At 41.1% G+C, this 21,440-nt stretch overlaps 1 protein-coding gene across 4 annotated transcripts; it reads right to left on the bottom strand.

Annotated features, from left to right (window-relative positions):
• Positions 1-14,807: 14,807 nt before the first annotated feature.
• LOC114316292 (cysteine-rich receptor-like protein kinase 46) lies at positions 14,808-20,132 on the bottom strand. 4 transcript variants are annotated; one of them, XM_028262963.2, is made up of 8 exons: positions 19,606-20,132; positions 18,114-18,438; positions 17,689-17,817; positions 17,234-17,358; positions 16,538-16,745; positions 16,197-16,431; positions 15,811-15,961; positions 14,808-15,177 (listed from the first exon to the last, which is right to left on the bottom strand). In XM_028262963.2, exons 1-8 carry the CDS (start codon positions 20,035-20,037, stop codon positions 14,851-14,853), a joined length of 1,932 nt encoding a protein of 643 aa, XP_028118764.1. In that variant the 5' UTR covers positions 20,038-20,132; the 3' UTR covers positions 14,808-14,850. The 4 variants fall into 4 exon arrangements, with proteins under 4 accessions (XP_028118764.1, XP_028118766.1, XP_082778861.1 ...); XM_028262965.2 differs by having other exon boundaries at positions 15,811-15,898; positions 19,606-20,123; XM_082922735.1 differs by lacking the exon at positions 15,811-15,961 and having other exon boundaries at positions 19,606-20,123.
• Between the last annotated feature and the right edge of the window lie 1,308 nt (positions 20,133-21,440).

The raw sequence follows: 21,440 nt of genomic DNA, 5'->3' as shown, positions 1-21,440 counted from the left end.
TTCTTCTAAGTTTTTGCCTGTCCGATCGACCTGCGAGCACAACGGCGGTGAGCTACCCAGCGGTGTGTGGCCGGAATGCCCCTCCGACGATCAAGTTAGACACACACAGGGATAGAGAGAGAGAGAGAGAGAGAATTGAGTGTTTAGTGTAAATCTCACCAAATGTTCATCTATCTCCGCATGAGGGGCGTAGACTCGCTTATATACCTTTTGCGCCCCAAATCTACTCCCATTAGTCTCTCGACACGTGGTGCTGCTATCCCATCTGTCAGCGCAAATCTAGCTGAACATCACCTAACCAAACTGCCAGCCCACATTACTGGGAGCTCGGCAGCCGGGCTGTAGCATCTCGGTTGCCAAAGGCCGTGCTGTACTGCTAGCCAGAGCGCTCCGCTCTCCTAGCTTAATGACGACCAAGATCGGTTGCATTCCGGCATAGCCGAGCTCGGGACAGCTCATGCTGGTTAGCTGTCGGCCTTCCTGCCGAGCTAACCCACGAACCGTGGAACCTAGTGAGGCAGCGGACATCTCGGCCAAACCATCACTCGACCGGTTTCTGCACCCTGAAGCAAAATAGCTCGGTCCAACCATGCCTTGCCTTAGTTGAGCAAAACCTTTCTGGACAGGCCCATGCTACCACGGCCCAACTGTGTTCGGCTCAAATCTGCCCGGCCATTATCACGGCCCAATCCAGATTATAAATCTCCCTCTCAATTGCTCCTTAATCCCGTCCGCACAAGCGTGACTGGGATTATTTGTTCTGATAGGGGTAAACTCTTCCTCGGTTCTCGGTTTGCAAGACGACAACTGGGCTAGTTGATATGACTGGTTTCCGAACTTGCTCGGTCGACGCCTCGACTTGCCATCCTGTCTCTTCAGTACTGACGTCGCCGTCAATAGGGACACGTGTCGCTCACTCATTGGCCTCGAGCAGCCAACCATCACATCCCTTCACATTCAAATTTTTTGGTGGTTCTTTAACCCTACAAACACGTCATATCCCCCTTCATTTCACTCTTACTGACTCCCCTTCAACCTTCGACGTTCCAGAGCTCCAACCTCCAGTCTTGTTCCTCTTCTCCGTTCGTGCGTGAAGACTCAGATTCAACCCCCTTCCTGGTAAGTCCTTCGAGCACTTTATTGCTATTTCATTTGATATTTCACATATTAGGGCACAAAATCTGTAGGTTTTAGGACATAACCCTCCCAAAACCCACATTTGCCCCTATTCTCTTCGTTGTTCTTCAATCCCAGTGATGAACACATGAACACATGAAGATCTAGAGCGAACCGGGCTCCAGGTCTTCTTTTGATCCAAAAAACAATTAGACCGAGCAATTTACAAGTTTGCCAAAACCTTAGTAGAAATTGAGGTAGACAGAGGACTTGGCCGCTCGACCGGGCTAGCAACTGGTCTGCTTTCGCGACCGAGCTCCTTGGTTTGCTTTCGCGACCGAGGCGGTCTAGAACTCTTCACGACCGCGCTTCCACTTACACTTGCCATCATTTTCCTGCAGAGTCCAAGGGGACCATTGATCAATTACCGAGGCTCTCAAAGACCGAGCAGCCATTAAACTCTAGTCTATTCCAAACCACCTTAGCCGAGCTAAACCAGCCGGCTACACATGGGGCGCTTCCGTTTCCTTGTTGATACTCCGACCACCTTGGCCGTATTCCAAGAAGAATATGGTATCCCGGCCGACGTCCACCTACAGCTCGGCGAAATTGAGACAACCCCTTGGGGCAAATTAGACCAGTGCCCCTTCACCGTGCTATCCATCATTGAAGGAGGCCTCCGCTTCCCGGTCAACCCACTGATGACCGAATTCTTGCGCCGCACCGGGCTAGCACCTACTCAAGTCTCAACCAACACTTACCGAATAATCAACGGGGTCCACAAGTTGAAAAACAAGCTAGGAACCAACTTAGGTTTAGCCGAGATACTCCGTCAATACACCCTTGGGCACACGGGCGACGGCATCGTCTATTACTTAAAAATTTGACCGGGCAAAGAAAAAATAGTGACCAGCACCCCAGACAAGGGCATACACGACGATGACTTTTTCTGGATGTCTGGCAACTATGAAACGGCCGACGTACCGGGCTGGTTTATTAGCAAGAACTTCGGCGAGACATGTAAGTTGTACTAACTGCTCGGTCAATTTATCTTTATTATTCTGTACTGACACTTTTCTTCTTTCCTTTGCAGCGATCCAAGCCTTGCAAGCCCACTACCATTACCCCAACGAAGCAGTCATCAGGACCGTGCTCCGTTACCGCAACTGAGATTGTAACGAGCTCCTCGGCTACACTCTGACATACCGGTATTCAGCTCCGCGCTGGAGTAAAGTTACTGACTTTCTCCGCGCTCCATCTCCACCTCCAAATCCCACACTGCCAGACGTCCCCTTTATCCATTTAACCGAGGCAGAAGAAATGGCAAAGAGAAGCCGTATCAAGAACCTACTCACAGCAACCTCCACCGAGATACCAAGCATACCAACCCATTCTCCTGCTGCTAGTCAATCCAGAGGGGCCGTGGTGGCGTTGGCATCTCCCGCCGCCAGGCAAGCAAGCCAAGACATCTGCCGCGCTAGGAAAAGGCCTCATGCAGACCCATTTGCCGAGCTAGTTGGGGAGCTCAATACTGAACAACCTGCCGTCACAGTCGACCCAACGCCCGCATGGAGACCGCAGCTCAAACATCGGGGCATGGAGATCCCAGCAACAGCTTCTGTCAAAGGCGACAAAGAGCATCTGCTCGCCTTTGACCTCACCAAAGCGCTCTTGCTACCGAGCGACGTGGTTGGCAGTGACCATGTGCCAGACACCCAGTTGGTGACGTCGTCGGTCAAATCCATGACCAGGGTAAGAATCTCAAACTTCCCTCAAAATTTTTCAAGTGTTTGTTCGGTTTCCTTTCTAACCAAACTTTCTTCTTGTAGGCCATCCAGAAACAGCACTTGGTCATGGAACACATTCACCGACTCTGGCAGAAGGCCAATGATTCTGCCAGCCAGGTTGCAAGCCTTCAAACCGAGCTCGAGAGAGCCCAGTCTTCATTGCAAATGGCGAACTCCGACAACTCTCGGTTGCTCGGCCAGCTTGGCTCTACCGAGAAGGAGAGAGACGCGCTGCGGGCCGAGCTAGATGCGCTGAAACAATCACGGGAAGAGGATCTGAAGGGTTCAAACAACGCCGATTTCCTTAAGGCCGAAGAGAGTTACACAAAGCAGGTCCGCGCCACCCAAGACATTTTCTTCAAGGCTGGGTGGAAGTCTGCTTGTGAGCATTTCGGCCAGGGACCGAGGACCAACGTGTTCGCCACTCCTCCAGCTGCCACCCTACCGAGCTATCTCGTGCCCTACGCCAACGACGTCTTCGCCGCGTTGCAAGCTGAGGCCGAGGAAGAAGGTGACGAGGAAACCGAGGAAAATGTGGAGGGAGAAAATCACACAGTTCAACCTAGCCAAATGGAGACCGGTGTCCAAGACCAAACACCAACGGTCAACCTGGAGGCAGCCGAGGACGAATTTACTGACCTTTCCCCCTAGCTTAGTTTTCTTTGTCTTCTTTCTCCCTTTTTGGATTACACATGTAACTGGGCTATCCGCCCCTCCTCTTGTAATTACTTTTCACATCAATGAAAAAGCTCCGTTTTCTTCAAGTGTTTGTATGGTCTTCAAGCGAAATAGCTTCAACCAAACAAAATACCTCGGCAAGACTAACCAGCTTGAGTAACCGGAGTAAAATATCGCGGTTAAAGTCTCAGGAAGTTGAATAAATTGTCAACTTAGTAAAACATCTCGGTTTTAAACTAAAAGTTGAGCAAATCATCAACGCAATTAACCAAAGTAAAACATCTCGGTTTATAGACGTCCCCCAAACGCCCCGGGGAGGAACGAGCTCCCCCGTTCCGTTCGATGTTGGGCTCACTACAGTTCGGGACTCTCAAATTGTCACGGTTCTTAATCTGAACCAAAGAGTCCAAATCCGGCAAATCGTTTTGAGAAAACAGATTTTGAAAGAAGTGCCAAACATGGACTGCTTTGCCAGATACAGAGTCGCCACCTAAATATTTTATTTTGGAAAATTTAGGAAACCCTGACTCGTTTGCCCAAGGCCACGTGTCCGTTATCACCAAAGTTGCCTCGGCTCGGGAACTTGGGTACGATTGGGGAAGGTCACTTCGTGAGCACCCCCGCTCGCCCGATCAGAAATCGGCCTCTACTAACCATGATATCTAGTTTTGAAAACTTTATGCGTTCTTATTCCGGTTATTAGCCTAGATTTACTATGTGATGCGCACAGCATACAAGTATAGACTGGATCGCCTGAATTGGAACAAAACATTTCATGTTTGTTTATTTGAAAATGGTTTGATGGTGCTACCCGCAAGTAGGCTAAGACGTGGATTTGCCACCCTCGGGTGGGCTTAGAAAACATGATTTTGCCACTATCTAGTGGGCTTAAAACACACATTTAATGAATTGTTCCAATCCAAATAACCCAACCTTCACCCATAGGCATTCAGGCAGATATATCACATAAGCATATAGCCTCATGGTAAGCATGCTATTCATGGCAGTCACTCACACGCATGCAAGGATACTAAAGCATGAAAACTTACCGAGTACTCCAAGCCAAAACAGAAGCTAATTAGAAATCCATGCATGATCCTAATTATACGGAAATGCCTAATGCAACACATGCAAAAATGCAACTATAGCAGGCTCGCCTATTCTAGACATGGCATATAAAATGCTACAGCTAACATGTATTCAACTTGAAATTGAAATACAAATGCAGTTAGTATGATGCGCCGAGCCCGGTGCAAAACAGATGAATGAATGCAAACATGCTATCATACTCTATGCTAATTGAGACATGCCCTAATCTAACCATCATAAGCGGGTAAATAAAAGGGAGAAAGACGTGGGGTTGGAAAACATACATCACACACACGCACACTTATTACAGTTGTGCCCTCGCGCAGAGGGTCCGAATAAATAATATACAGTCCCAAATAATTACAAAAAATCCTAATTAATTACCAAATTAACTAAGAAAACAATAAACTGGCATGCAAGCCAGGGACTGCCTTGACTCTTCTTCAGATGATGAATGATGCATATCCGAGTCGCCTTTGCACAGAAATCCACTGTGATGCCCCAATTAGCCTCTGTTTTGCAATATTTTTTTGAAAAGCGCACCAAGCCCCGGAAGACTGCTGATTCTTGATTTGCTGCAACAGAGAGCAGGAAAATGGCATGGCAATGTATTTTCACAAATATATGCATGTCTCGATCCTCGTGCCACCAATCACGCATCTCGATGCATGATGGCCGAGGAGTCGAATTGTGCAACTCAATATAGAATGAATGCATATGAAAACACAACAAGACCTAACTCCATCATGGATAATCCGGAGTGTCGGTGACTGGGAATTGAGACACGTTCCGTCACTCGAAGTACGAAACGTCCCTCGTTTCCTGTGCTCGGGCTAACTCCTATCCCAAGCACGATGCAATATGCATGATATGCATGAAATGCAACTAAGATACAACCTAACATACACGATGCTATAAAATGGCATACACGATGCACGAGATAACATGGTATACACAATGCGCTGACATACAACCTAGCATACACAATGCTGTGAAATGAAATGGAATACACAATGCAATATGGGCTTACACCAACATGAGTGAACCTCAGCCACACTCACATAAGAGGCCATGAGATGAAAATGAGACAACTCGGAATGCGTGCACACATGCACGCAAACCGAGGACCGATCCTAAGGCACCGAATGCCACTCTAACAAGACATGGCAAGGAATGGAATGTGGTATATTAGCATGCAAATTTCAGTAGCAAAACATGATGCAAAACAGCCCCGAAATATGGAAACATGGCACCCGATGCATGGAATGAGACCCGAAATGCAAAACTAGGCATGCGCGATGACCTATAGCTATACAAAACATGCACTATTTGAACATGAAGTGTGAAGACAGATTCAAGGCAGTCCCAAAAAAAGCATGTTTACAGTTTTAAGCAAGGCCAAACAATGAACACAAATGGGGCTAAGTTAGCATGCAAAAATGGCCCCGTAAGAGAGGTAATGAAGCAAGTAACAGCTTCTGGCCCCAAATGGCCAAGAGTCTTTCAACAAAGTTGAAGAGGGGATCAAAATGAAGCACTTTTCAGTTTACAACAAGCCACGGATCCAAACACAAACAGGCCTAAAACAATGTGCAAGAAATGGGCCAAAAGGGAGACAAAGAAGCAAGTGCTGGTTGCTAGCCTCAAACAGAGGAGGGCCCTTCAACAAAGTTGAAGAGGGGCCCAAAACATGATATTTTACAGTTTATGATCAAACCCAAAACAATGCGCAAGCATGCTCAAAATACTATGCAAAACAAGGCCAAAAAGAGAGCTATAACACAAAGTACAAAAAGGATGCCTCAAACAGTAAAATACCCTTAATGAAACATGAAGAGGGGGTCAAAATAAGGCCATTTATAGTTCGGACCAAAGTCCAAACAAATAAGCACAAGGGGCTAACAAATCATGCAAAAATAAGGCCAAAATAGGGATATAAAGGCAAGTGGCAAATGGAAACCTCAAACAGTGATGATTCCTTCAACAATGTTGAAGAATGGCTTAAAATAAGTCACTTTACAGTTTATAACAGAGCTCAAAACAGTTTACACGTAGGCCAAAAATACTACACAAGAAAATGGCATAAAAGAAAGGTAAAGAAGCAAGTGCCACAAGGAAGCCTCAAACACTGAGAGGCCCTTAAACAAACAAGAAATAGAGCTCAAAAAAATGCTATTTTCAGTTAGGGTCGGAGCTCAAAAAAGTAAGCACAAGGAGCTAGAATATGAACCAAGAAAAGGGTCAAAAAGGGGAGAAGAGGACTTACCCTTGAAGACTAGTCTTTGACAGCGTTTTGGACCAAGAAATGCTGCCTCCTAAGCTCTGAGAAGACCCTCCAAGCTGCTGGAATGGAGTGGTGATGTGGTGCTAGGTGATGGTGAGGAAATGGTGTAAGAATCAAAAGGGTTTTTTAAGGCTTAGAGTAGAGAGAGAGAGAGAGAGAGAGAGATTTAATGTGAGAGCTCCAAAATAAAATATTCTAACCCCTAAAACACAGTTGGGGGGGTCTATTATATAGACACAAGAGGGTGGAAAAGAGGGGGGAAAATAAATTCAAATTTCCCCCAAAAATTGGCCTAAAAGGGAGATAAAGGGGCAAGTGATAGTAGGAGATCTCAAACCGAAGATAGCCCTTCAAAAAAGTTGAAGAGGGGCTCAAAATAAGACACTTTGTATTTTATGACAAGCCACGAAAATAAATACAAGTAGACCTAAACTATCATGCAAGAAAAGGCCTAAAAGAGGGATAAAGAAGCAAGTGGCAGTAGGAGATCTCAATCAGCAAAAGGTCCTTCATCAAACATGAAAAGGACCTCAAAATATGACTATCTCAAGTTTGGGTCGGAGCCCAAAAATGCAGAATGAAGGTTCGGGAGCCAAAACACGTAGTTCGGGGCCCCGAAAGTGGGCTGTTAGGCACCGGAAGTGGTGTCCGACCACGAAGTTGGTCTCTCGGAGCGCAGTGTCCCTCAAAAGGGAGTAAATAAGATGCATGCCAAAAATTGGAGCAAACGGAGGTGGTTAAGCGGTCCCGAACCGAGGCACACGGCCAACGGCTCCGAAAAACCGGAAACCGGACTCCAAACGGGCAAAACGGCCTACGACCACGAAACGTAGCCTACGGCCACTGAGAGATGATCTACGAGACCTCACCCTCCCTTTGGTAAGAGAAAATAGAGAAAACAGAGCCTGGTTCGCAAACCGAGGCAAAGCACAAAAGAGTCCGGAAGTCCGGAGGCAAGGCTCGCAGCCGAGACTCTGAAACTTCTGAACGAGCACAATATGCAATATCACCGAGCGTTCAACTGGTGACGTCTGAGTCTCAAGGTCGGTCAAAAATAGGGTGTCTACACGGTTTTAAACTAAAAGTTGAGCAAATCATCAACGCAATTAACCGTAGTTAACATCTCAGTTGAGAGTCTCAGAGTTGAGCAAAACATCAACTCATTCAACCGGAGTTAACATCTCGGTTGAGGATCTGAAAGTTGAGCAAAAATCAACTCATTCAACCGGAGTTAACATCTCAGTTGAGAATCTAAAAGTTGAGCAAAACATCGACTCATTCAACCGGAGTAAGACATCACGGTTGAGAATCTCAGAGTTTGAGCAAAACATCAACTCACTCAACCGAAGTAAGACATCACGGTTGAGAATCTAAAAGTTGAGCAAAACATCAACTCATTCAACCGGAGTAAGACATCATGGTTGAGAATCTCAGAGTTGTGCAAAACATCAACTCATTCAACCGGAGTAAGACATCACGGTTGAGAATCTAAAAGTTGAGAAAAACATCAACTCATTCAACAGGAGTAAGACATCACGGTTGAGAATCTCAGTTGATCTGATCGTCGACTCAATGAACCGGAGTAAAACATCACGATTGAGAATCTCAAAATTGAAAAGCAACAATCAGAATGCTAAGGCAAAGATGAGACACTTCTATATATTACCAAAAAGAATATTACATTCTGAAGTGTAAGGCAAAAAATTCATTTGCCCAAAAAGAAAACAAAAGCTAAAAATAGTACAGTTTGATGTTGGCCACATTCCATGGCCGGGATATTCCTCTGCTTTCCAAATCCTCCAAGTGGTATGCCCCCTTGCCCGCCAGGCCGATTATCTTGTAGGGTCCTTCCCAGTTTGCTCTTAGTTTGCCTTCACCTGGAACTAGGGTATTGCCCATGACCTTCCTCAAGACCCAGTCACCTACTTTGAACGGTCTGGGGTGCACCATTTTGTTGTATTTCCTTAAGAGCTCTTGTTGGCAGGCGGCCACATGGATGAGAGCCTTTTCCCGACGTTCTTCCACGAGATCCAATTCCAGGGTAATGGCTTCGGCGTTCAACTCGGGCTCAAAACTTTCACTTCTGAGGGTGGGCATTCCAACTTCCAAAGGTATGACCGCCTCCATGCCATATGCCAAAGCAAAAGGTGTTTTCCCAGTAGATCGCCGCGGGGTTGTTCGGTATGCCCAAAGGACGTTGGGGAGTTCCTCGGCCCATTTTCCCTTGGTTTTCTCAAGCCTCTTCTTCAACCCATCAAGGATGGTCTTGTTTGATGCTTCGACTTGACTATTAGACTGGGGGTAAGCTGGGGTAGATTTGTAGAATTCAATCTTCAAGTCTTCACAAAATCCTTTGAATAGGCAACCGTCAAATTGGGTGTCGTTATCAGAGATCAAAATTTTTTGGAGGCCAAAACGCATTACCACATTCTGCCAGACAAACCACTTGACATCTTTCTCCTTGATTGTTGCCAAAGGCTTTGCTTCAACCCATTTGGTGAAGTAGTCTGTGTCCGCGATGAAGAACTTCAGGTTGCCTGGTGCAGTTGGGAGTGGCCCCACTATATCGAGCCCCCACATCGCAAAGGGCCAAGGGCTGGTGAAGGGAAGGAGTTCTCTAGCCGGTTGGTGAATTTGGTGGGCAAACTTCTGGCACTTCTCACACTTGCAAACATACTTCTGCGCGTCGACTTACATGCACGGCCACCAGTAGCCGTGCGAAATAGCTCCGTAGGCCAAAGATCTGCCCCCTATGTGACTGCCACAGATGCTTTCGTGAATTTCGTACAGGAAGGCGTCCACACTGCTCGGGTGCACACACTTTAGATAAGGACCGGTAAAAGACTTCTTGTATAAAGCACCTGACGGAGAGAGCTAAAACCTCTCTGACTTCACCCGGACTTTATCTGCTTCCTTCTTCTCGGCTGGAAGGGTCCGGTCTCTGAGAAAGAGGATTATAAGGTCTATCCATGAAGGACCTAGCTCAGCACAGAGTACTTCTGTCTGCTCGATTTCCTCAATGCTGGGCCGCGGAAGGAATTCAATCAGGAAAGGGTTGGGAGATGTGCTACCGACTATGGAAGCAAGGCCGGCCAATTCATCTGCTCGGTCGTTTTCTTCTCGGCCAATCTGTTGGACCCTTATTGCTTGGAATCGCTTGATGTGGTCTCTGACCAGAGCCTGGTATTTCATTATTCTGTCATCCTTTGCTTCGTAAACCCCAGAAACTTGGTTAACCACCAGCTGTGAATCACTGTAAACCATTAGCTCGAATGCGTGCATCTGAAGCGCGCTCTTGAGCCAGGCCAAAAGCGCTTCGTACTCAGCCTCGTTGTTTGAGGCAGGGAATCCGAGGGTGATAGAATGTTCGATAGTCAGCCCGTCTGGCGAAATCAGAACTATACCTAGCCCAACACCGTGACGGTTCGAGGCTCTATCAACAAAAAGTTTCCACATTTTGCCAACAAAGAGCTTCCAACAGTCTGAGGGGTCCTGTGAGGCTTGAAGGTTGATGGGATCACGGTTGTTCGGCAGTTCGGCTTTAAGTTCTGTGCTGAGCGATTTCATTTCAGCCCCCCTCGGCGATTCGACCCCGGACTCAGCAAGTTGATCCGTAATGCGTAAGTCTGTAGGCGAATCGCCGGGTTGCAGAATTATGCCGACTGCAGGCTCTGTGCTGAGAGGTTCCATTTCTTCCCCCCTTGGTGATGCGGTACCGAACGGAGCAGGTTGGTCGGTGACACCCGACTCCGTCATCACATCGCCGGGCTGTGGTATTGTACTAACCGAAGATTCTTCGGTGGGGCGCGCAAGTTTCGCGTCGCCGTCATCGCCTAGCTGTGTTATTGCGGTCTAGCCTGCATTCACCTCCTCATCTGCCGCGGCAATATCTACCGGGCATACCGGATGAGTTCCAAGTGAGAATTCAGCAACGAAGTCGGCCAATGTCTGAGCTTTTATGGCAGTTCGTGGCTGGAATTTGACGTCAAATTGTCCCAGTTCAACCGCCCACTTGAGGATTCGACCGGAGAAGTCCGCCCGTTTGAACAAAGCTTTGAGGGGGAACTCGGTCAAAACGATGATTATATGGGCATGAAAGTAGTGCGCCAATTTCCTGGAAGCCATCATCAATGCCAATGCAAGTTTTTCCAGCGACAAGTGTCTCGACTCTACTGGTAGCAAGGTTTTGCTGACGTAGAAGATAGGGAGATGCTTGATTCCTTTCGACCGGACAAGCACCGCACTTACCACATGCTGTGAAACGGCCAGATAAAGGTAGAGCTCTTCGCCGGGCTTCGGTGTTACCAACAGTGGCACTGAAGACAGATACTCCTTGAGCTCGGCCAAAGCCCGGTCACATTCTTCATCCCATGAGAACTTTGAGTTCAGAGCTTGAAAGAAGGGGCGGCAGCGATCTGATGACCGGTTTATAAATCGGTTAAGCGCGGCGGCCATTCCGGCCAGATGCTGCACGTCCTTAGCCGAGCTCGGCTGCTTTAATTCTTGTACGGCTCTGATTTGTGTGGGGTCTGCCTCGATGCCTTGGTTCGTGACTAGGAAGCCTAAGGAAATATTTGATATTCATCAGAGAATAATAGAGATATTATGTACAGAGAATATTGTTTAGATTGATCATATTATCAAGTGTAAAGAGGATATTGAGAAATCATATACAGAGAATCTGAAGAAATTAGAAGAGATATCTATTTTGAGGGAGAAGCAGAACATAATTCAGAAGAAGATTTGTTGTATGATCGTTGATGAACGTTGCAAAGATCTATATGAAGAGGCAACAACAAAACTGTGTATGTGTTCAGAGGACTTTTATTAGCCATTTAAGACTTTGAAGAAATTTACAGAGATCTAGAGAAAGAAGACGAAGACTTTGTCAATGGCGCTCCGATATTATTGTTTATTATACATCAGAACGTGTTTATACAAATATATTGTGGGACCCATAAGGAAATCAATAAAATAATCCACGTCAGCCATTAGGCGGTGGTTCTATACTTGGTCTTAGAATCTAAAAGGCTTCAAGAATTCTTAATTTTTTATTATTATCTTAAATAATCCCATAGTCTATAACCCATTTTCTTATGCTACAATCTCGCTATGATGATGCCACCTGTCTAGCACAGGAATACCTCCAAAGTTGCAATTTATTTCTATAACAACCATCAAATTGCTACTTTTACCCCTGTGTCCCAACGTCCCAAGATTGGACTGTTGGATCTTAATAAAACACGTGGAGGGCCTGGATTTCATTTAGGGCGCGGGGTAGATTATTACCCCCGCACCCCTTTGAGGCCCTATATAAAGCCATGGTTCAGGATCTGTGATATTATCTGACGGAAGAACATGGCGATTACAATCTCTCATATCTCAGATGCTTCTAAAGGTTTAATCATTAAATATTCGGATAAGAGAGTTAAAGGAAAGGAATCATTACAAATAGACACAGTGTTATCAAAGGATACGACATTGTTTAGCATATTCCAGAATAGAATAAAGCAACTATGGGGAAGATTAGATCTCAAAATAACTCATGAAGGATTAAAGGTTAGTTTTTTTTATCCTTATGATGGAGATCAAGGGAATTTATTCTATATATTGTTGAATATATCAGATCAAGCAGAACAAGCTATTATATCTTTTACAGAAGAAGGATTATATATATCTCATACAACGAGAAATTAAGCTTATGGTGCTCTAACAACGAGATCCTTGAATACACCAATCTTTTTTAAACGCCTAATACGATGACGAGTGTGATAAATAGAAGACATAAGCACGCCAATTCTTCCGTCAAATTATATCACAGATCCTGAACCCTAGCTTATATAGACATAAGGCATGTGCGCCTCATGTGAGCAAAGGGGCACTTTGGGCATTACGAAAAGTGGGTTTGTAACGCAGGGGGTAATACTAGCCCCTGCGTCCTCTATTCCAATATTTAATTGGCTCTAACTACCATGTGAGTTCTCACATGTAAGTTCTATTATATTTTAATGTCCAAAGACTGAGTCGTTCTCCTCGTTAAGCTGATGTCATCATAGCAAAGGTGCATCATAAGAAAATGAGTTATAGACTATAGGAATATTAAGATAATAAAAAATTAATAAATTCTTGAAGCCTTTTGGATTCTAAGACCAAGTATAGAACCACCGCCTAACGGCTGACGTGAATTATTTTGTTGATTTCTTTGTGGGTCCCACAACAGGTACTGTAAAGATTATAATTATACTGAAAGATCTGCAAGCTCTTCTTCTTCGTCTTCGTCTTCGTCGTCTTCTTCTTCGTCTTCTTCAATAACCTTTGATTCATATATATGCTCTTCATATTATATGTTCTGATCACCTGTTAAATTCATATCTAATAAAGATCTATTAGATATAATACATATAGTTGTATGCCAATCTCAACAAAATACACAGGTGCCATATTTGTATGGATGAAATCCCTGATCCATAACTCCCCTGTTCTGAATATGAGATACCCATGATATATTTACCTTCTGTTTTTGCTTCGTATCATCTGTAAATCTCCTTTTTAATCCCCCCAGATAACTTTGGATATATAGATAGTTCTTCTGATATTTCTGAAAATAAATTGTGCGATGAGGGTCTGTAAGTTGATGTTAGTGTTGTCATGTGACAAATTAAGGAGGTGAACAATGAGAGGAGAGGATCAATAAAATGTGCTTTCGGTGGGTTAGGAATATGGGACGTATCATATCAATTCAAAAATGATACTATGGGGCTTGCCTTGTCCCAAAATTCAAATAAATCGGTTACCAAAGCTAGTTCTCGAGTTTCTCATCATTGTCTTATATGCATTTCTATTTCATTCCGATTAATGGGAAAAGAAAAAGAAAAAAGAAGATAGAGAAAAAGATAAAGAAAGGTCTAAATTCTGCCTTTTGGAGGTAGACATTCTACAAAACTTGAACAATATTAGAAAGAAACAAAAAAAATAGTTTTATCATATAAAAGAATGGTTGTAATTTCTCATATCAAAGGGAAAATGATTTCATGCAAGCCATCATTTTAAAATTTAACTACTAATATGAATGGATGAGGTGCCGCCATATTAGTTTATTTCATTAGTTTATTTCTGTCATATTATTGATGTACTTTTTTGTATGTCTTTTTATAATAAATAAATAATAAATCATGTCCAAACCACATCTGATACAGCTTATATGTGATTTATCCTTTTTTTTTTATTTATTTAAAAATTTATGCCAGAATGTTGCTTGACACAATTTTTACTTATACAACTTTTACTTTAGGTTTTTGATAAAAATAGATTAGACAAGTTAGAAAAAAAATAAAATAAAAAGAGTTTGCTTCCGATTATCAATTTTAAATTTACAAAAATGCACCAAACAGTATTATGTGAGAGTTCCATGAACTTCCTGGTTATGACATCTCCCTTTCTTCTTCTTTTTCTTTTTCTTTTATATATATATATATATATATATATATATATATATATATATATATCTATATCACATTTAAATTTGAGTGAAAATCTCAAAACCTTTCGCCACTTCTCTACTCAAACTCGTACCAAAATAAATTTTACTAAATTCTTACCCAATCAAAGGATAATCATTTTTTTACTCAAATTTGTAAGGGCAAACTTGTAGTGATATAACAGCTTCTAAATTTACAATTTTGCCACTTTCCAAACTTTTGCTCAAATTTGAGTTTGGCCATTGGGAGTCCTCTTTATCAAATGAAGCTTTTGCTCAAGATTTTACTCAAATCTGAAAAAAAAAAATGAGTAGACTGGAGATGCTCTTAGCTAGTAGTACATTGTGCCATGAGAGAGAGAGAGAGAGAGAGAGAGAGAGAGAGAGGGAGAAATCATGGATATATAAGGATATATAAATCATCTGTCATTATGATCAAACTCTAAATATTTATTACAAGAATCAACTGAAAGCAAATGTCGGTGTTGTTGCCTAGAAGAGCCAAAAGAAGCAGATGAGATTGATGAAAAGTCATCCGTGAAAGGAGGCTTTGATGGAGTTGGCAATTCTACATTCTTCTCTTTAAGCATTTCAACTACATTTGTCATTGTAGGCCTTAAAGCTGGTGACTCTTGTGTACACAACAAACCAATCTGTACAATTCTTTGTACTTCTTCAACATCTTCAATCTCCATGCTTTTGTCTATGATCTCTGCTACTGTATTTTCCTGGAAGTGCCTCCATGTCTGTAGAGAGTATTAAAGAAAAAAAAACAAGGTTAAGCATCACACCAACAACAACTAATAAAATATTTTGGCAAATCATTACCTGTGGTGTCTGTTATTTGCCTCTTGTGTCAATTTAGTCATTGTAGTTCTAATTGCATCAATTTTGTCTTTAAAATTTTCGGATTATGGCATGGAGTCCAATTGATAACATTCATTAAGAAATTAATAGAAATCAAGAACAAAATGGTCCATTCAAATTAATCGATAAGTTTTCAGTCACCTTGGGGAGAGAATAGATAATTTTGCTCCTTGATTTCAGTCTAACTTCTATAGGGGCATTTTTAATTGGACTAAATTGGCATAATGTAGAGAAGAAGAAAAAAGGGGGTAAAATTGATGCAATTAGAATTATAAGGGCCAATTTGACATAAGAGGTAAACTACAGGGGCTATGGATGTAATTTTCCTTAATAAATAATGGAAAGAAGTCATGGAATCATCTATCTCCAAAATTCATATTCCTATGTCCTTAATGCACTGGCTGCATAACCGTGCCTCCAGATTCCCATATTTGAAACTTCTCATCACATGAGACCAGAATTTTAGAGACACAGGATCTTGGCCCAGATAGGAGAGAGTCATGGGGATTTACCGTGGTAACTAGTGTGCTGAGAGTATCTTCGGAATGAAATTTGTTATTCTGCACACCACTGACTACTTCGAGTACAAGAACTCCATAGCTATAAACATCAACTTTTTCCGTTAATCGTCCTTGTGCAAGGTATTCAGGAGCCATGTAACCTCTTAAATCAATGAATCAATACAAGAGTTGGTTTTCAAAAGGTACAACAAAATCATAACGAGACATCACTAATTGAAAAGGTCAAGTATTTTGAAGCAATAATGCTACGTGCACAGAAAAAACTAAACACATTGATTTTTCTACGCACATAAAATTATTGATTTTGAAGTGCTATTCGTTCAAGAGTTAATCACGAAAGGAGAAACAAAAGTGAGGTTATGGCAGAAAGTACTTACAATGTGCCCACAATGGCAGTGTTGGCAACTATTCTTTCACTTGAATAGAACCTTGCTAGACCAAAATCTGCAATTTTTGGTCTATATTTCCAGTCTAATAAGATGTTACTCGCTTTGATGTCTCTATGAACAACCCGAACTTGACAATCTTTGTGAAGGTACTCTAAACCTTTGGCTGTCCCTATGATTATCCCAAGCCTCTTTTTCCAGTCTAATTCTTTCTTCTTCTCTGGGTCTTCCTTCCATGGTACCACAACATAAATCAGATCATTTAGAGAAAGGAAATATCAATACACTACCTACTTCAATTTTTTTTTTGAGGATTGGTTATGATAGCATACCAAATAAGATGCGATCAAGGCTTCCATTTGCAAGGAACTCATACACAAGGAGGCTGTCATTAGTGAAGCAACAACCAAGTAAGCGAACCAAATTCTTGTGTTGGGCTTGACAAATGATGTCGATTTCATTGCAAACCGCCTGAATTTGACACTTGCCGCCTACGAATAGCCTCTTTATAGCAATTTCTCTACCATCCGCCAATGCTCCCTATTGCACTAATAATATTAGATAAAATAATAAAATTAAGCTTTTGGTAACAAGTGTTCTAAGGACACTTGTTAACAAGTTTGAAATGACTGTATATATATTTTTTTTTTCATAATTGTGAGTGTTGTAAATAATATACAACTATTTTAAGTTTTGTTAACATTTAGACTGTGTTTGGTTGGGGGATTTTGGAAGGGATTTGGAAAGGGAAAAGGTGTGTAAAACTAGGTGAAATATAAGTATATTTTATTCACATTTTACCTACCTTTTCTTTTTTCCTTTCCAAATCTCTTCTTAAATCCCTCAACCAAACACATCCTTAAGGCACTCGTTAGTAAGACCCATAAAATTATGAAAAGGATGTGAGAATACATATTGTATATATGGTATATATTAGGAAATTGCCTAATTCCTAATATATACCATATATACAATATATATTCTCACAAAGGATACTTAAAAGAAACTTACTAAATGCATGCATTTACCTTGAATACTTCACCATATCCTCCTTGACCAATCTTGTGGGATTCTTTGAAGTCCTCTGTTGCTTTCTGTAGTGTTGAGTATTTGAACCGCAGGCACATCGTTGCTAATGAATCTATCTCCAATCCTTCAAAAAATTCAATACAAACACAATAGCAAGACCAACTCAGGAGTTCATTGAAGTATACCTTAAGCTATCTGTTTGTAAAAGATAAATATAAAAGGAAATTCTAATATACACCCCTTTAAAAAGGCTATACCATATACACCCTAGTTACGCCATGTTCTTGAGTTATGAGCAATTTTCTTCTTTAATTATGACATTATTTTAGTATGACTCACAAGTTCTTTAATTATGCCTCATGTTTGAAGGGTGTGCACCATAGTGTTTCCCAAATATAAAACCCATCATAAGATAGAAAAAGAAATCATCGCATCTGTCTATAATCAACCTTACCCTGTTCTTCAAACTGGCGATTTAATCGTTTCTTGAAAATGATTTTACCCACAAAAAACCCTATAAAAACTGCCATTAAGCAGGTCCCAACTGCTCCAAGAGTATATACCATGTATAGAAGAATAGCATCTGCAAGAGATTTACATAGTAAACCGTAAAACTTATATCAATGTCTTGAAAATGGGAAAGAACGTGAGAAAAAGAGGTAATGTATGTAAGATGTTAATAATCACTTAAGCTATGGCATCCCAAAAGCCATCACGTAAATCGCTAGGGTATTAGCTTTTTCTAGCAACACTGGTTCAGTTTTTAGTAAAAAATTTAGGAACCCACTAAAAGTTTGGTTTGGCCACCCCAATTTGAAAGTCTTGTCTCAAATACTTTTTTGTGTAGACTAATTCCAGGAATTTAAAAGTAGGACTAACCTCGAGTTATCAGTGCAGTAGGCTTATTTGAAAATGCATAACTAGAGTAACGTAGAAAGCAGCCGGTGTTGAGTGCACGCCCCTCCTCTGATGGCAGGCATAACGAGGCGCTATCGCTTGCATTTATCAGGCATTTATTGCACTGTTCACTGTCCAAACTCTTCCAACAACTAGCCATACCATAGACTGATATGCCATTCGTTTTTGTCTCCTCGTCTGCAAAGCCTTTGTTCATAGGTGCCTTTTCTACCAAATTATCTATCAATACCATTGCCGAAAATGCATATTCCTTAGAGTTAGCAGCAGCATCAGTGTCGCTGCATCTCTTTTTACATTCAATCCCCAAGAGAGGTCAAGATACACAAGAATATGTTAGATGAAGGAAATTATAATTTTTGCTAAATGTATATAAAATATGAAACAAACCATGGTTGTAGAACAAAAAGTGACTACTTTTTTTTACTAACAAAAAGATTTAATTGCAATATTGGTCCATAAACTATGAGTTTCGTGTAATTAATTTTAATCTCAACATTTGATTGTGTCAATTTTGTTCCCAAAGTAATAAATTTCTGTTAAAGTGATCCTCGCAAGCAAGGATTCTCTCCTTACATTTCCTACTTCACTTCCTCCTTGCAATGGTCAAGATTCATTTTAAGAGAATTTAATGGTGTAGATCCTTCCAAAAAAATTATTTTTTAATTTTTAATAAAGTAATCTGAACCATTAGATTCTTTTAAGATGAATCTTGACTATTGCAAGGAGGAAGTGAAGTAGGGAATGCAAGGAGAGGATCCTTGCTCGATCCTCACAGTCAATATTCAGAATCAGGGGTTTTTTTGGAATAACAAATTACACATCAGCATTTTTATTTTATTTTTTGGTGAAACACATCAGCATTAATGAAATTGACATGAAATGTTGGGACCAAATTCAATGACATAGAACACATTTTAGGAATAAAAAATTAATTAACTCTTCTTCTTTTTTTCTTCTAAAAATACTCGTGATTCTGATTATGAATATTGACGGGTCAGATATGAGGATCACTGTAACACACTAAATATTTTATATATGAAATTGATGCAATTGGAATTTTAGGACTAAAATGACACAAAATTCATATTTGAAGACCAAAAATGCAATTAACCCTAACTAAAATAAAGAATTATTTGCATAGTAACCATGATGATAATCACATTTTGGTACCTTATTTTTAAAATAAAAATTGCAAAAGAAGTAACAATTTATTGCTTTTTATCTTACATGAATATCTGTTAGTTAAAAAAAAAATTAAAAAAAATATATCATTTCTCTGTGTTCATCAATGAATAAAAGCTCTTATGTTTTCCAAAAACAAAATCAAAAGTAGAATCAACAATCAAAAAATTAATAGAAATTCTTATTATTTTCCATTTCGCTCACAAATTATTTACATGCAAAATTAACAACCAAAAATAAATAAATTTGGAGAAATGTAGAATGAATTTACCTGCACATCATAGATTTCTGAAGCGATTTCTTCATAGAAGCTATAATTGTCGAACCTCATGAAGCAACCATCGAGAAAAACACGACCGGCGGTGAAAGGGAAGCAACCGATCAATCGAGAACTGATCTTCGAGAAACATTTATCGCAATCGTCGAGAGAGAGATCATCCATACACTGCCCTAACACGAAAATCCTATTAGGTGTTTCACCGTCTTCACCTGTCGCGAACTTGTTTACGAGCGTTTCTCTCTGCATTGTTAGCAAAATCTTAGCGTAGCTTCTCATGTATTTGGTTTCGTCTTGTGCGCGCACATCTCCGCATATTTTTGCGAGGAGGTCTGTTCGAGGAGCCGCCATTGTTGGAGGGAACAATGAAGCTTTGAGGACGAACATGATGATGATGATGATGGACGACAGAAGAACAAAGGCCATAAGAGAGAAAGAGACAGAGGACGGTTACACAGAGATTTTCTCTCTTTGGATACAGTACAGGGGAGAGAGAAATGGGTTTTGATTTTTCTTTTCTTGGTTTGAAAAAAAAAAAAAAATGGTTATATTTAGATTTAGTTGGTTATTTTATGGTGTTAAATTTTTACCATTTATTCTAAGTTTTGAAAGATATAACCGCTAAATATTAAAAATATTTTAATATAAATACATAATAATGAATTACGAAAAATCCATTGATTAGTTCAGATTGGTTTTTTAGTGTAGACTACAATTTTTAAAAAAAACACTGTAAAAAGTCAAACTATTTTCTTTATTTTTATATATATTTTTCATATTTTTTATAAAAATAAAAAATTATTAAAAAATCAATTTCTAAACACTCCTTAAATTTAATGATGTGTTGGTAATAATTTTTTAATTAAAATCAATGCTAGTTATTTTCTTTCAAAATGAAAAATTCAAATTCAATCATATTATTCTATAGTATAACTTTTGTTTACTTTTATTTGTATAATATTAGAAAAATGGGTGGGTGCTCGAAATTCGTGGGTCGAATTTGGGTCGAATTCGAAGAGGGAGAGAAGAGAGGGAGAGAAGAGAGGAGAAGGAGAAGAGAGGGAGACGGCGGGTGCTGGTTTTGCCGACCCCGTCGCCTCGTCGCCTCGCCATCCTCGTCGCAGCCCTCCTGTGCCTCCGCCGCGAGGAGCTCGTCGCCTCCGCCGCCTCCGCCCGCCGTCCTCGTCGCAGCTTCGTAGCTCGTCGCCTCTGCCCCCCGCCTCCGCCTTCAGCCCTAATAATTGGGCCCCCTCCAGTCCTCCTCCTCCTCCCTTCCCTTCTTCTTCTCCCTTCTCCTCTTCTTCTTCTTCTTCTTCTTCTTCTTCTCCCCTCTTCTTCGTTTCTGATTAAACACAAGAAGAAGAAGAAAAAAAAAAAAAAAAAAGACACCAAAACGGCATTGTTTTGGTGTCGAGCCAAATTCGACCCACGAATTTCGAGCTACCAACCGGGGTTGATAATATTATTCTATAATTAGAAATCCCATTTCAACATTTTAAACCAATCTCGGAATATGAATACGTGGTACTATATGATATTGTGGTTGGTGAAGAAAATAAGTTAGTGAGGTATTGTATGGAGTTCGGGTGCCCACCTAGCACAGCAGGCACTACTATGCGACTTTATGGACTTATTTCGGAATTCGTTTTGATAATCTGAACCGTTTACGTTTTAGAGTACATTAAATAGAATATACCTGTAAAAAATTAAGTTAATTAGATATCGTTAACTTTTTCATCTATTCACATTTGTATCTTCAAAAATAAATAACATTATAATTTAAAGTATTAAAATGAATACAAATGTGAGTAGATGAACGGGTTAACGAT

Source organism: Camellia sinensis, chromosome 4 (assembly GCF_055761805.1).
Source record: "Camellia sinensis isolate YWXY chromosome 4, ASM5576180v1, whole genome shotgun sequence".
NCBI classification, from domain to species: Eukaryota; Viridiplantae; Streptophyta; class Magnoliopsida; order Ericales; family Theaceae; genus Camellia; species Camellia sinensis.
This window is presented reverse-complemented; position numbering and strand designations above follow the sequence as displayed.